The sequence below is a fragment of the Elephas maximus genome, chromosome 3 (genome assembly GCF_024166365.1).
Source record: "Elephas maximus indicus isolate mEleMax1 chromosome 3, mEleMax1 primary haplotype, whole genome shotgun sequence".
Taxonomy (NCBI): domain Eukaryota; kingdom Metazoa; phylum Chordata; class Mammalia; order Proboscidea; family Elephantidae; genus Elephas; species Elephas maximus.
In genome coordinates this window covers 201,062,477-201,079,036 of record NC_064821.1, presented here as the reverse complement: position 1 = coordinate 201,079,036, position 16,560 = coordinate 201,062,477, and the positions used below count along the sequence as shown (strand labels likewise).

Sequence of the window (16,560 nt, the reverse complement as noted above, 5' to 3'; positions counted from 1 at the left end):
GTGCTAGGCTAGGGACTTTGGGTTTCACCTGCAATAGTGATGGTACATTATCAATGGATTTAAGTGGGTGCCCATTATGGAAAGGCAGCTCAGTAACTACTGGGTAAGACAGGTTGACAGAAGACAGAGACAGGTGCCAGAGAGAACAACTGGTATAATGGGAGTGGTCGAGGCAAGAGGCAGTAAAGTCTAAAGTCATAGAGGTAGAGGGACGGGGCAGAGATGAAGAGGTAGGAGACAGAATGGCTGTGACTCAATGACCAACTGAGTGTGGGTGGAGGAGAAGGGGACATCAGGGATGATGCCCAGGTTTCTGGCTTGGTTAGTGGGTGGTGTGCCATGCCTTTCTCTAGAACAGGAAATACAAGAGTAGTAGTCAGTGAACTGAAGCAAATAAATTCCACTTTAATTGTGAGTTTGAGGAATCTGTTAGGACACCCAGGAGAAAACCATCTAGTAGGTAATTGGATGAACAGCGCTCAGAAACCAGATCTGCACTGGAGACAGACACATCTGTGAGTCAAGGGTAAAAGCTGAGTTTGCCTAGTAAGGGTGGGAGCAATGAGAAGAGGCTAAAAGTGGAGCTCTAAAGAATGACATTTAAAAGTTGGGGTGGGGATAGGAGAGGTCAGCGCAACTGGACTAAACAAAAAGCAAAGAAGTTTCCTGAATAGACTGAACACTTTGAAGGCCAGCATAGCAGGGGTGGGGGTTTGGGGACCATGGTTTCAGGGGACATCTAAGTCCACTGGCATAATCAAATCTATTAAGAAAATATGCTGCATCCCACTTTGGAGAGTAGCGCCTGGGGTCTTAAATGCTAGCAAGTGGCCATCTAAGATGCACCAATGGGTCTCAACACACCTGGAGCAAAGGAGAATGAAGAACACCAAAGACACAAGGTAATTATGAGCCCAAGAGACAGAAAGGGCCACATAAAGCAGAGACTACATTAGCCTGAGCCCAGAAGAACTAGATGGTGCCTGGCTATAACTGATGACTATCCTGAGGGAGCAGGAGGGCAATGGGATGCAGACCCCAACTTCTCATAAAAAGACCAGACTTAATGGTCTGACTGAGACCAGAAGGACCCCGGTGGTCATGGTTCCCAGACCTTCTGTTAGCCCAAGACAGGAACCATTCCCAAAGCCAACTCTTCAGACAGGGATTGGACTGGACTGGACTGAACTGGATAGAAAATGATACTGGTGAAGAATGAGCTTTTTGGATCAAGTAGACACATGAGACTGTGTTGGTACCTACTGTCTGAAGGCGAGATGAGGGAGTAGAGGGAGTCAGAAGCTGGCCGAATGGACACGAAAAGAGAGAGAGCAGGGAAGGAGTGTGCTGTCTCATTGAGGGGGAGCAATTAGGAGTATATAGCAAGGTGTTTATAAATTTTTGTATGAAAGTCCAACTTGATTAGTAAACCTTCACTTAAAGAACAACAAAAAAAAAAAAAGTTGGGGCGGGGGCACAGTTCCAGATCCAAAGAGAAGCTCAGCTACACTAAAAGGACTGGACAACATGTAGGCATGGAACATTTGAGGAGCAGTCAAGTTGAGGGGTTGAGAAGTGCGTAGGCATTACGCATGAGTAGGGGAGCAGATGTGTTTGTGGAAGAGGCTCGCCAAGCAGCCTGAGAACAGCAGAAAGGAAGGGAGGGTCTTGTTTGCTGATTAATTTTTTTTAAGGGGGGTGAGATTTGAGCAGGTTTATATGCTAAGGGGAATTTGAGACCTTGCTGACCTTTGAAGAAAGGCCAGCTTACCTCCCAGGACTATTGAAGATTCAGTGAGTTAACACCTAGAAACTCACCAGCATCTTTTGCAACCCTGCTTTGGGGAAAAGTTCTAAGATGAATTGCAGGCAGCACTGTCTCTTCTCTTAGAACTGCCTCCCATCTTTCTCTCATTACTCTTGACGAGGAGTAAACATGCAGAGTCTTCTTTCAAAGGCTGACGATTTGCTGTCAAGGGTAGGAGCAGCTGGGCAGCCCCAGATTCTCAGGTTGTGGAGATGGATCTGGGCCTCAGGGTTTGCTGACCTTCTGTTCTTATCCTTGTCAAACGCTACAAAGCCACGCTCACCTTTCCCACCGTTCCTTCCTGGGCTTGCCCTCTCTGGTGCTAGCAGGTATTTGCTCTACCTGAGGGCATGTGGAGAGCGGTGCTGAGGTCCTGGATAATGGAGACTGCGAGGCTGTAAGCTGGGACTCCCCTCTTCCTGCAGAAATAAGGATGCTGACCCTGACCCAAGAAGCTGGCTCCATTTGTATTAGTTTCCTACGCCTGCTGTAACAAATTACTACAAACCTAATGGTTAAAGCAACAGAAATTTATTCTCTTAGAGCTCAGGAGGGCTAAAATCAAGGTTTAGCTGGCTGGTTCCCTCTAGAGTCTCCAGGGCAGAATCCGTCCCTGGCCTCTTCCAGCTTCTGATGGCTGCCAGCATTCCTTGGTTTGTGGCTTCATCATTCTAGTCTCTGCTTCCATCATCACATCATCTTCTTCTGTAGTCAAATCATCCTCTGGCTCCCTGTTGTAAGGATACTTTTGATTGCATTTAGGGCCCACCTAGACAATGCAAGCTAACCTCCCCATATACAAAGTTCTTTTGCCACGTCATTGCTACCTGCTGTTAGTTGGCCCCCAACTCATGGCAATCCCGTGCACAACAGAATGAAACACTGCCTGGTCCTGAGCCATTCCCACGATCTGTTGTGGATCAGACCATTGTGATTCCTAGAGTTTTCATTGGCTGATTTTCAGAAGCACATTGCCAGGCCTTTCTTGCTAGTCCATCTTAGTCTGGAAGCTCGGCTGAAACCTCTTCAGCATGATAGCAATATGCAAGCCTCCACTAACAGATGGGGGTGGCTGTGCTTGAGGTGGATTGGCCAGGAATTGAACGTGGGTCTCCCGCGTAGAAGTCAAGAGTTCTACCACTGAACCACCAGTGCTCCCCTTTTGCCGTAGAGGTAACATTCAGAGGTTCCAGGGACTAGGACACGGATATCGTTGGGGTCTGTTATTCAGCCAAGCCCCACCAGCATCAAGTGGATTCTCCAAGCACTCCTGTGAAGTAGGCAGTGCGTAATGTTATACTGAGGAAGTTAAAGCTCTGTAAGGTTGTGGAGGCAACACAGTTCTTGGAGTCAGAACTGTTATTTTAAATTGTGTTTTAGTTGAAAGTTTACAGTGCAAATTAGTTTCTCCTTCAAAATTTTTTTCACAGATTGTCTTGTGACATTGGTTGCAATCCCCTCACTCTATCCGCACCCCAAGTTGCCCACGTCCATTCGTCCAGTTTCCCTGTCCTTCCTGCCTTCTCATCTTTGCTTTTGGGCAGGTGTTGCCCATTTAGTTTTGTATATTTGATTGGACTGAGAAGCACGTTCCTCATGTGTGTTATTGTTTGTTTTATAGGCCTGTCTCATCTTTGGCTGGAAGGTGGACTTTGAGAGCGGCTTCGGTTCTGAGATAGCAGGGTATCTGGGGCCATAGTCTCAGGGGTTTCTCTAGTGTGGTATTTTTTTTGTGGATTTGAATTTTCTTCTACATTTTCCTCCTGCTGTATCCAAGCTCCTCTATGGTGATCCCTGTCAGAACGGTCAGTCGTGGTACCTGGTCACCATCTAGTTCTTCTGGGCCCAGGTGGGTAGATGCTGTGGTTCCTGTGGTCCGTTGGCTAATGTTTTCCTTGTGTCTTTGGTTTTCTTCATTCTCTTTTGCTTCAAACGTGATGAGACCAATAGATGTATCTTCCATTGCCGATCCCAAGCTTTTAAGACCCCAGACACTACGCACCAAAGTAGGATGTAGAACAGTTTCTTTACGAGCTATGTCAGCTGACTTAGATATGCCCCGAGTCCATGGTCCCTGGCTTTGCCTTGGTCAAATCGTGCTGACTTCCCCTTCATTGTAGTTTTGATTTACATTTCTTTAAAAGCTAATAATCAGGAGCATTTCCTCATGTGTCTGTTAGCCACCAGAAATCTTGTTTCGTGAAGTGTCTGTTCATATCCTTTGCCCATTTTTTAATTGGATTATTTGTCTTTTCTTTGTTGAAGTTTGAAGTATTTTATAGATTTTAGAGATTAGATCCGTGTCAGATATGTCATAGCCAAAAATCTTTCCCATTCTGTACGTTCTCTTTTTACTCTTTTGAGGAAGTCTTTTAATCAGCCCAAGGGTTAATTTTTAGGAGGTTCTAGTTACCTAGTTTATCTTCTGGTGTGTGTGTGCTGTTAGTTATGGTTTGTATTGTATTTATGCCATGTATTAGGGCCCCTAGCGTTGTCCCAATTTTTTTCTTGCATGACCTTTATCGTTCTACGTTTTATATTTAGGTCTATGACTGATTTTGAGTTAGTTTTTATGTACTGTGTGAGGTATGGGTCCTGTTTTATCTTTTTAAAGATGGACATCCAGTTTTCCAGAACCATTTCTTAAAAAGACTCCTTTTTCCCCCAATTTAATAGACTTCGGTCCATTGTCAAAGATCAGCTGATGATAAACCAACCAAAAAACCAAACCCACTGCCGTCGGGTCTATTCCGACTCATAGCGACCCTATAGGACAGAATAGAACTGCCCAGTAGAGTTTCCAAGGAGCACCTGGCAGATTCGAACTGCCGACCTTTTGGTTAGCAGCTGTAGCACTTAACCACTACGCCACCAGAGTTTCCAGCCAATGATAGGTGGATGGATTTACATCTGGGTTCTCAATTTTGTTCCATTGGTCTATGTGTCTGTCATTGTACCAGTACCAGGCTGTTTTGACTACCATGGCTGTATAGTAGGTTCTGAGATCAGGTACCTCGAGGCTTCCTGCTTCGTTTTTTTCTTCATTACTGCTTTGCTTATCTGGGGTCTCTTTCCTTTCCATATAAAGTTGGTGATTAGTTTTCCATCTCGTTAAAGAGTGCTGTTGGTATTTGAATTGGGCTTGCATTGTACCTGTAGATAGCTTTGGGTAGAATCGACATTTTCACAATGTTGAGTCTACCTATCCATAAGCATGGTGTGTTTTTCCATTTATGTAGGTTTTAGTAGCGTTTAGTAGTTTTCTTTGTATAGGTCTTTTATGTCCCTGGATAGATTTATTTCGAAGTATTTTATCTTTTTAGGGGCTATTATAAATGATATTGTTTTCCTGATTTCCATTTTGAAGTTCACTTTGTTGGTGCGTAGGAATCCAGCTGATTTTTGTATGGCGATCTTGTATCTTGCTACTCTGCTGAATCTTCCTATTAGTTCCAGTAATTTTCTTGTAGAATCCTTGGGGTTCTTTATGTATACTATCATATTGTCTGAAATAGGGATGCTTTTACTTCTTCCTTTCCAGTTTGGATGCCCTTTATTTCTTTTTCTTGTCTTATTGCTCTAGCTAGGGCTTCCATCAAAATGTTATATAGGAGCTGTGATAAAGGGTATCCTTGTCTTGTTGCCGTTTTCGGGGGGAATGCTTTCCGCTTCTCTCTGTTGAGAATGGTGTTGGCTGTTGGTTTTATATAAAACCAAAACCAAACTCAGTGCCTTCGAGTTGATTCCGACTCTTAGCGATCCTATAGGACAGAGTAGAACTGTCCCATAGAGTTTCCAAGGAGCACCTGGTGGATTCAAACTGCTGACTCTTTGGTTAGCAGCTGTAGCACTTAACCACTACACCACCAGGGTTTCCTGGTTTTATATAGATGCCCTTTATTATGTTGAGGAACTTCCCCTCTATTCCTATGTTACTGAGAGTATATATCAGGAATGGGTGCTGGACTTCATCAAATACCTTTTATGCATTGATTGAGATGATCATGTGATTCTTTTGTTCTATTTACATGGAGAATTACGTGGATTGATTTTCTAATGTTGATCCATCCTTGCATACCTAGTGTGAGTCCTACTTGGCCGTGGCATATTATCATTTATATGATGTTGTATTCTATTGGCTAGAATTTTGTTAAGAATTTTTGCTTGTATATTCATGAGGGAGCACTGGTGGCACAGTGGTTAAGAGCTCAGCTGCTAACCAAAATGTCGGCAGTTCAAATCCACCAGCTGCTCCTTGGAAACCCTGTGAGGCAGTTCTACTCTGTCCTGTAGGGTCGCTATGAGTCAGAATCAACTTGACGGCAATGGGTTTGGTTTGGTTTTGTGGTATATTCGTGAGAGACATTAGTTTGTAGTTTTCTTTTTTCTTTTTCTTTTGCCTGGCTTTGGTATCAAGATTATGCTGGCTTCATACAATGAATTTGGGAGTATTCCTTCCTTTTCTATATCCTGAAATAGTTTGAGTAGTACTGGCATGAGCTCTTTTCTGAATGTTTGGTAGAATTCTCCAGTGAAGCTGCCTGGGCCAGGGCTTTTTGTTGTTGTTGTTGTTGGAAGTTTTTTTTTATTACCTCTTCAGTCTCTTGTTATGTGTCTGTTCAGATTTTCTCTCTCAGTTTGTATTAGTTTAGGTAGGTAGTGTGTTTCTAGAAATTTGTCAGTTTCCTCTAGGTTCTTAAATTTGTTGGAGCACAGTTTAAAAGTTGGAGCACAGTTTTTCATAGTATTCTTTTATGATCCTTTTCATTTCAGTTGGGTCTGTTGTAATGTCCTCCATCTCATTTCTTATTTGAATTATTTGCTTCTCCTCCTGTTTTTCTGTTGTCAGTTTGGCCAGTGGTTTTTCAATTTTGTTAATTTTCAAAGAACCAACTTTTGGTTTTGTTCATTCTCTCTGTTGTTTTTCTGTTCTCTATTTCATTTATTTCTCCTCTAATCTTTATAGTTTCCTTTCTTCTGGTGCCTATGGCCTTCTTTTGCTGTTCTCTTTCTATTTGTTTGAGGTATAGGGTAACATTTTGATTTTGGTCCTTTCTTCTTTTTTGATGTTTGTGTTTATTGCTATAAATTGACCTCTGGGCACTACCTTTCCTGAACTTTCAAATGGAAAGGAAGTCAAGGTTATATCAAGTAATAAAACACTGGCTCACACTTAGAGATAAAGGTAAATTTGAGGATAACCACAAAGAAAGTTAACAAACCTATTCATCAAAATAAAAAACGAAAAGAAAAACATAAAGACTCAGTAAACACAAAACCTATAATAATGAAACAGAAGAAAATCCACAAACAAAAGGAACTCAGCACAGGAAAGTAAGAGGAAAAAGAAAGCATCAGCGCCACAAAAAAAAAAAAAAGGCAGAACAAGTATCAAACGATGTGCTTTCATTCTCATTTGATTCTAGGAAATTTTGATTCTTTCTTTGATTTCTTTTATTACCCAGCTGTTTTTAAACAAGGTATTATTCAGTTTCCATATATGTGATTTTTTTCCCTTGGTGTTCCTGTTACTGATTTCTACTTTTATGCTGTTATGATCAGAGAGAATGCTTTGTATTATTTTGATGTGTATTTTATTGAGGGTTGCTTTGTGGCCTAAAATGTGGTCTATTCTGAAGAATGTTCTATTTGCATTGCAAAAGAATGTATATTTTGCTGCTGTTGAGTGGAGTTTTCTATATATGTCTATGAGGTCAAGTTGGTTGATTTTGGTCTTTAAATCTTCTGTATCTTTGTTGAGTTTCTTTTTACATGTTCTTTCCTTTATCGAGAGTGGTAAAGTGGAACTATTTCTCTTTTCAGTGCTGTTTAGATTTTGGTTTATGTATTTTGCAGCCCTGTCTTTGGGTATGTAGACATTTATTAAGGTTATGTCTTCTTGGTGGATTGTCCCTTTAATCATTCTATAATGTCCTTTCCTGTCTTTTATGGTGGATTTTGCCTTAAAGTTTATTTTAGCTGAGATTAGTATTGCCAATCCTGCTCTTTTTTGGTTTTTGATGTATTTTTTCCATCCTTCGATTTTTAATATACTTGTCTTTGTGTCTAAGGTGTGTCTCTTGTAGATAGCATATTGATGGGTCGTGTTTTTTTTAATCCATTCTGCCACTCTTTGTCTCTTTATGGGTGCATTTAAGCCACTTACATTCAGTGTGATTATCAATAGGTATGAGTTTATTGCTGTCGTGTGTGGTTTCTTTTTGGTGGTGCTGATGTTTTCTTTTTCCTATTACTTTCCTGTACCAAGTTCCTTTTGTTTGTGGATTTTCTATTCTTTCATTATTACAGATTTTGCATTTACTGAGTCTTTATGTTTCTCTTTTTTTATTTTGATGAATAGGTTTATTAACTTTCTTTGTGGTTATCTTGAAATTTACCTTTATCTCTAAGTTCAAACCAGTCTTTTATTACTTGATATCGTCTTGACTTCCTCTTCATTTGAAAGTTCTGTACTGACACCATTTACCCCTTTTTCTTGATTTGATATTGTCATCAGTTACAGATTGGCATCTCTGGCTCGCTGTTTTAAATCTTTTAGCTTTGTTTTATTGTTGAGAATTCTTTACCTAGTTTAGTGTCTGGCTGATGCTGTCCTGTGTCCTAGACTCAGGTTGTTGTCTGATGTTGTTGATTCTCTAACCAAGAGGCTCCCTTTAATATTTCTTGTAAGTTTGGTTTGCTTTTTATGAATTCCTTAATTTCTGTTTATTTGGAAATGTCCTAATTTCACCATCATATTTGAGAGAGAGTTTTGCGGGATATATTATTCTTAGTTGGCAGTTTTTTTTCTTTCAGTATGTCATCCCATTGCCTTCTTTCTGCTGAGTAATCAGACCTTACTCTTATTGTTTCCCTTTTGTGAGTGACTTTTCATTTTTCTTGAGCTGCTTTCAGGATTCTTGCTTTGTCTTTGATTTTGGCAAGTGTGATTACGATACGTTTGATGACTTTCATCTGGGGTCGATCTTTGGGGTTCATTGAGCTTCTTGGATGGTCAGCATTTTGTCTTTTATTATATTTGGGAAGTTGTTTGCCAGATAATCTTCAACAACCTTCTCTGTGTTTTTTGTTTTCTGTCCCTATTCAGGAACTCTGATCATGCACAAATTTTTGCTCTTGTTTGTGTCCAATGTAGCTCTTGGATTTTCTTCATTCTTTTCTCTGATTTTTCCTTAAACAAATAGTGTCCATGGATTTGTATTCAGTCTCACTAATTCTGTCTTCCGTTGTTTCAAATTTGGTCCTAAAACCTTCTATTGAGTCGTCTTATTTCTGAAATTTTGTTGTATATCTTTTGGATTTCTAGTTGCTGTTTTCATAGGATTTCTAATTATTTATTTTGACATTTTGTTCTTGAATTCTTCTATTGCTTTGTCTGTGTTTTCCTTGATTTTGGCTATGTTTTCATTGGTCTTGAGTGTGTTTTCCATGATTCTGTCTATTTTTTCCTTGTTTTCTTCTGTGTTTTCCTTGATCTCTTTCCTAATCTCTTGGAGAGCCCTAAATATTAGTCTTTTGAATTCCATAGCAGGTAGTTCCAATGCCTTTTCTTCTACCAAGAGGTTATCTGATACTCTATTATGGGTATCTTGCTGGAGGCATCTTGTCCTACTTTTTTTTATATGTTTCGTTATTGTCTCCTGTCTCTGAGTCATTAAGGTATTATTTTCTTTATTTGTTGATTGTATGTTCATTTGTTTCATACTGCTTTTTCGTTTCATTTGCATATGTCAGTTCAGGCAGACCAGGCATGCTCTGCTCCTTGCTTTTCTGTAAGCATGATAGTTCTCACCACCTTGTCTGGGTAGGCAGGACAACCGGCAGAGCCTACTTTGCTGTGCACTGGTTTGGTGAGGTGGCTGAGCGCAGGCAGGGCAGGTGCTCTCTGCCTCCTGATGTTGGTCCAGCGGTGTGGGAAGTGTTCATAGCCTCTCACATGATGGGCAGGGGTGTCAGATGAAGAGTGGTATGGGCTTGCTTCCCACCCTTGAGCAGATGATCAAGTAGCAAGAGGGGAGGAGTAGTGCAGACCTGCTGTAAAAGTCAGCCTGAGCACTGGGGGTGCTGTAGCCTTGGCAGCATGGCAGGGGCTGGTGGGAAGAGGGGAAGGTGGCATACAGGGCTTGGTTGGAGGGAAAAAGAAAAGAAAAAAGGAAAAAATAGCAGTGCAGCAGGGAGCTGGTGGGTGGGGGTGGGGCAGACCTGGGGCCTAGTGGGAAGGGGGGAGTTGGTGTAATTGCCTAGGTGAGAGGGAGAAAGAAAAATAAAAAGGAAGAAAAAAATGGCAGTGCAGTGGGGCTTTCAGGTGGAGCAGGGTGGACCTTGGGCAGTGGCAAGCTGGTGCACTGGTGGTATTTTATCTGTGGTGGTGCAGCAAGGGGCAGTGGGAAGGGGGTGGTATACGGGGAGAAAGAAAAGTCAGAAAGGAAAAAAGACCCCCCAAAATGGCAGCATGGTTGGGTCAGTGAGTGGGGGCAGGGTGGTCCAGGGGCCTGTGGGAAAGGAGGGAAGTGGCTTACAGGGCTAGGTGGGAGGGAGAAAGAAAAAAAGGGTGGTGTGGCAGGAGTCAGCAGAAAGGGGGGTGAGATGTGTATGGGGCTAGGTGAGAAAAAAAAAAGTGGGAGGGAGGGAAAAAAAGAAAGAAAAAAAGTCCACAAAGTGGAAGGAGGTGGGGCAGGTTCAGAGGGTTCTGGGAGCTTGTATTGTGGACCCTGGCAGTAGGGGCTGCTGGGATGGGGCGGGGGAGGGGGGCGGTTCCTGTGTATACTTACCGGAAGAATGAGAAGTGGGAAAGCATGTTTCTCTGGTTACCAGATGCTCTGTCTCCTGTTGGGAGCTCCGTGAAGTTGCCTTCCCATACATCCTGCCCAGGGTCATTGCTAGCTATGTTTCAAGATGGTCACACTGTGCCTTGTTAGTTGGCAGGCGTCCTCCACTCAGTAGCTCTCCCCGTTCTCTGTTTTCCATTAGTTTCTTCTACCATTTGGTGTTTTGATCTGGTTCTTTATCCCTTCATTTGATGCTCAGGGATCCAGGACTGACATTTGTATCTGTTTTACTTAGTTTTTCTGGTCTTTGCGACAGAGGGATGGCATGGTACATCTGTCTAGGGTGCGATGTTGACTCTGCCTCAGAACTGGGTTTTAATTCTATAGTTTTGCCATTTCCTGAATGTTAGACTTCAGGCAATTTTCTCCTCCTCTAACCTTTTTGTTTCCTCATCTGTAAAATGGAGACAATAATATCTACCTTGCAGGGTTGTTGTAAGGAATCATGAGACAGTGTACATAAAGCATTAAGCAAACAAAAACCAAAAAGCCAAATCAGTTGCCATAGCGTTGATTCTGACTCATGGTGGCCCCATGTGTTTCAGGGTAGAACTGTCCTCTGTAGGGTTTTCATGGCTGTTAGCTTTCAGGTACAAATTGCTAGGCCTTTCTTCAGGGGCTTCTCTGAGTGGGTTTGAACCACCAACCTTTTAGTTAGTAGCCCAGCGCTTAACCATTTGTGCCACTCAGAGGTGTCATTCAGGACCCAAGAAATCAAAGTTGTTGCTACGGTCATTATTCTGAGGATTCCAGAGACCTGCCCAAGACAACACAGTCAGTGGCAGGGCTGATACCACTGGCACTAAGCCCAGGGCACATTCTGCTACCAACCTTAGGGCCGTGTCATTGTAGAGTCTTGGTGCTGAGATGGGGCCCTGGGGATATCTGGGGGCTTCTGAGAGCAGCCCAGGACATCAAAATCCAGATGAGACCTGGCTTCTAGGAGCCTGTCTGCAATTCCTGGGTCTGGTCACACCAATACTATCCCCAGCCCTGACAGGTATGAGGAGCTGAAACACCTCACCTCACATGGGCATTTGTGGGGCTTTGGGGCATAGGCTGAGGTGCATTTGACAGGGAGTTGGTGTCCTTGCTGGGCTTTGACAGGAAAGGGGACATACGAAGATGCCCTCTGCATGGTAGGGCTCACCTCAGTGCAGATGGAGAACGGCTTCTCCATTAGCAGCCAAGCCACACTCAGTGGCCAGAAAGTGAGATATTTTCCGTCAGGTCTCTGCTGCTGCAGCTCAGACAGAAACTATTTTATTGTCTGAACAGATGAGCTCAGTTGTGGGGGAATGAGGCACTGGCTGTTAGGTACTGTTGTTTGCCTTATGGAGACTGAGTTCCTCCCTGCTCTGTCAGACCCAGACCTAATAAACCCCACATACAGCTGTGTAAACCCTGTCAACTGCACCCAACTATGGGCTTGCCTGGAAAACAATGTTTTTCCCACTTCCGCCCACTCGCTGCCCCAGACCCAGGGCCAAAGGCATAGCTGCAGGGCTTGGACTCTTCCTTGCCCACTTCTGGGGGAACAGAAGGATGGCAGAGGGAACAGGTTTGAGCCATTTGGAAATAGGGGGTAGCCTGGAGTTGGAGAACTCTTAGTCCGAACTGTAGGCCTTTGTGGTGTCACTAGGGTTGGTCTTACCCAGTGTGGTAACTCATGGTATCACCCTCCCCATGCTAATTGCCACAATATTATAGCCAAAACACCAAAAAAATTGGCAAAATCAGCAACAATAAAACACTAGCAGTAACGAAAACAACAGCATGTGCTTATAGTGTGTGTAGATGAAACCACATGATTCAAAGCATCGTTGTAATTGGGTAATAATGACAGCTCTAACCAGAGCACATTAGAAGGTTCAAAAAGTAAATTAGCATGAGTTTTTCGCCTTGTAGGTAAAAACCTACAAGGGCTTATGAAAAAAAGGCTTGTGGTTGTACCTAACTATAGCAGATATTTCTGCTGAAACACTGCACAAAAATTTTATAGACAGTCATTTTGGTGTTACCCCCTCAGACAGTGTCACCCAGTGTGGTTTGCACATCTGTACAGCGGGTCTTGATGGCAGATGCGGAGGGTCCTGGTCCCAGCTGCCAGGATATGCTGGAGGAGGTCCCAAGGGCGGAATTCGTCTGCCTCTTCCACAACCCCCTCCATTGCCCTCTTCCCATCTCCTCCATTAACCCACTAGCGCAGGGACAAAAGAACATGTGTCCTCAGTCATGTGTGACTTGAAAATCATACAGAGCTATGTTCAATAGGTGTATACTATTGCAGGCTTTAGTCTTGGTCTAGTACTCAGAGACATTCTAGTGGTCTTTTAGGGGCTCTGCTGGGCACCAGGTCACTCATAGTCACAGAGAGCCACTCGGAAGGGCACTGCTGAGTTCCTGCCCCATTAAAGCATACCTGACTCTTGAAGGAGCCAGAGTAAGCTCCTTGATGCAGGAAACTTGGTCTCTTGCCCTGCAAATCCCTGGCTGGGGCCCTGGCGTCCTGCTCCAGGTTGTGAAGACATGGGCTTGAAGACAACTCTCTAGGACCCCGCAGCTGGGCCCCAGGAATGATATCCACTGCACAGTCAGGACTGGTCTCCACTATGACCTGGCCCCAAACTCCCACAGACAAGCCCCTCTGGGCAGCACAGAAGCTGGTGGAGGTTAGTGACCCTGGTTAGACCAGGCAGAGTCCTCACCATTGGTCACACCCACTATCAGAACTTCTGCTGAGTGACCACTCTGGTGCCGGTTTGTGTCCTGAGCATCGAGAACGCAAAGAGGAAAAGCCACAGACCCTGCTCCCCTAGAGCTTATGCTATGGTTGTGTAGTGGATGTGGAGGGAGGAGAGATAGCAAGAATCCTTGAGATGTAAGACGACACATCCTGTAATAGAGGTACATTCACAGTGCTGTGGGAGCAAATAGAAGGATCAGTTGGCTTTTCGGAGGAAGGTGTAGTGTCAGAAAATAGAGGATTTTGGATTTTAGGTCTTTGAGGCACGTTTGTAGGATTGAGAAGCCAGAAAACAGCCAGAGCAAAAGCATGGTGGCATGAAAGTAGAACAGCGTGGTGTCATGGATTGAATTGTGTCCCCCAAAAATGTGTATCAGTTTGGCTAGGCCATGATTCCCAGTATTGTGTGGTTGTCCTCCATTTTGTCAGGTGATATGATTGTCTTATGTGTTGTCAATCCTAACCTCTATGATGTTAATGAGGCAGGATTAGTGGCAGTTATGTTAATGAGGCAGGACTCAATCCATAGGATTAGGTTTTATGTTGAGTCAATCTCTTTTGAGATACAAAAGAGAGAAGCGAGCAGAGAGGACAGGCGACCTCATACCACCAAGAATGAAGAACCAGGAGGGAAGCACATCCTTTGGACCCAGGGTCCTGGCACTGAGAAGCTCCTGGACCAGGGGAAGATTGATGAGAAGGACCTTCCCCCAGAACCAAAAGAGCAAGAAAGCCTTCCCCTGGAGCTGAGGCTGGCACCCTGAATTCAGACTTCTAGCCTCCTAGACTGTGAGAGAATAAATTTCCATTTGTTAAAGTCATCCACTTGTGATATTTCTGTTACAGCAGCTCTAGATGACTAAGACAAATGGGGACACTGAATAGCTCTGTAGGAGTACAGTATGGGTAATAGGAGTAGCAGGAGATGATGCTGGAAAGTTTTGGAGGGATCAGGTTATACAGGCCTGTTAAAGCTGCCAAAGAGTTCAGACTCTAGGTAGGGGAGCCAGCAAAGTTTTAAAGGGTGGGCATTATTAGATGGCTTTTTTGTACGATCATCCCAACACCACCATCTGCCTCTTCTCCATCAGGAAGGTGCAAGGACACCCTCTCCACAATCACCGGGCCGACCACCCAGAACACATATGGGCGGAATGAGGGGGCCTGGATGAAGGACCCCCTGGCCAAGGATGAGCGCATTTATGTGACCAATTATTACTATGGCAACACCCTGGTGGAGTTCCGGAACCTGGAAAATTTCAAACAAGGTACGTGTTGTGGTTCCAGCTCGAGGCTTCTTCCCTTCATGACTGTCCTCTGTTTTGACATGACCAGGTCTCTTTGGTGGTGACAGTAGATGAGAAGGGCAAAGACTTTCTGATGGTGAAAGGACCTTCCCTGGTGGAAGGAGGTCCCCCTTCTGCCCCCCTCACATTCCTGCTCTCTCATCTCTCAGCTCTGCCCCTCCTTCCAGCCCTGGGAGATGGGACAACCTGAAGTCCAGCCCAGAAGGCAGAAGGGCTGCACCACAGCAGTAAAACATCCTACTTTCCCATAGCTCTTGACCGTTTGCAAGCCATGCTCATGTATATTAATACACTTGATCCTTGAAACAACTCAGTGATGCAAGCAGGAATTATTTCCATTTGACACGTGAAGATGCTAAGGGTCAGAATGGTTAAGTGATTTGCTACACAAAACTAAGAAAATATCGGGGCCAAGACAGACCCAGGTCTCCAGACTCCTAGTCAATTGCTTGTCCCATCCCTCTAGGCTGCCCCTCACTCTGCTGCCAGGTTGTCTCTGCAGCATTGCCCTGAAACCTCCTGCCTTCTCACATCCCACAGGTCGCTGGAGCAATTCCTACAAGCTCCCGTACAGCTGGATTGGCACAGGGCACGTGGTGTACAATGGCGCCTTCTACTACAACCGGGCCTTCACCCGAAACATCATTAAGTACGACCTGAAGCAGCGCTATGTTGCCGCCTGGGCCATGCTCCATGACGTAGCCTATGAGGAGGCCACCCCCTGGAGGTGGCAGGGCCACTCCGATGTGGATTTTGCTGTGGATGAGAATGGCCTGTGGCTCATCTACCTGGCCTTGGACGACGAGGGCTTCAGCCAGGAGTTCATCATCCTGAGCAAGCTCAATGCCGTGGACCTGAGCATGCAGAAGGAAACCACATGGCGCACGGGGCTCCGGCGGAACTTCTACGGCAACTGCTTTGTCATCTGCGGGGTGCTGTACGCCGTGGACAGCTACAACCAGCGGAACGCCAACATCTCCTACGCCTTTGACACCCACACCAACACGCAGATTGTCCCCAGGCTGCTGTTTGAAAATGAGTATTCCTACACTACCCAGATAGACTACAACCCCAAAGACCGCCTGCTTTATGCCTGGGACAATGGCCACCAGGTCACCTACCATGTCATCTTTGCCTACTGACACCCCTGTCCCCCACAGGCAGAAGCTGCAGAGGGGCCACTAGCACCTTGTATGTATGTTTGTGAGTGTGTGTGTGTAGATGGGTACGCATTGTTTTTAAAATATATATATTATTTTGTATAATATTACAAATGGTAAAATGACAAGCTGGGTCTATTTTTTTTTTTAAACATGGATTGTAGATCAATCCATATGTGTATGTGCTGGTCTCATCCTCCACAGTTAATATTTTTGTGCAGATTTCTTCTTTTGACCAGTGACCATCTTCCTTCTAACCCCTAACCCCTCTGGCTCCCAGATCTCAAATGTTTAAAGGTTTCTTCATTTGGGCCTTGCAGGCAGACAACACCAGGAGCAGGAGTGAAGGAAGCAAGAAAGAAGTACTAAGTGGTGGGGAAAAAAAAAAAAAAAAAGTTTTATGTATTGGAGAAGTTTTAAAAAACCCAGAAAAATACCTTTTTTTTTTTTTTTTTTAATAAAGAAGAAATTTAAAATCACCTAAAAATGCTTTCTTGCTTATCACTGATATTCCTAGTCGTGTGTTTAATCCAGAGGGCTGCACGGTGCGGTGTTCCACAGGGCCGTTCAGGGCACTCCACTGTGTTACCGTGCGGCTGCTTCCAAGGAGCTTCCCCACTCCTCCTGATCAGGGCTTTCCATGTGGACGATTTGTGATGAGCTGACCACTGTCCTCTCTTTGATTTTGTGA

The 16,560-nt window shown here is 44.2% G+C and overlaps 1 protein-coding gene across 2 annotated transcripts in view; it reads left to right on the top strand.

The window, feature by feature from the left end:
- Nucleotides 1-16,298, top strand: part of OLFML2B (olfactomedin like 2B) — a 57,912-nt gene extending 41,614 nt beyond the window's left edge. For both annotated transcript variants that reach the window (XM_049881075.1, XM_049881074.1), the window contains exons 7-8: nucleotides 14,494-14,670; nucleotides 15,250-16,298. In XM_049881075.1, coding sequence (XP_049737032.1) covers nucleotides 14,494-14,670; nucleotides 15,250-15,851 — 779 coding nt within the window. In that variant the 3' untranslated portion in view covers nucleotides 15,852-16,298. The remainder of the gene's footprint in view (nucleotides 1-14,493; nucleotides 14,671-15,249) is intronic.
- The last annotated feature ends 262 nt before the right edge of the window (nucleotides 16,299-16,560 follow it).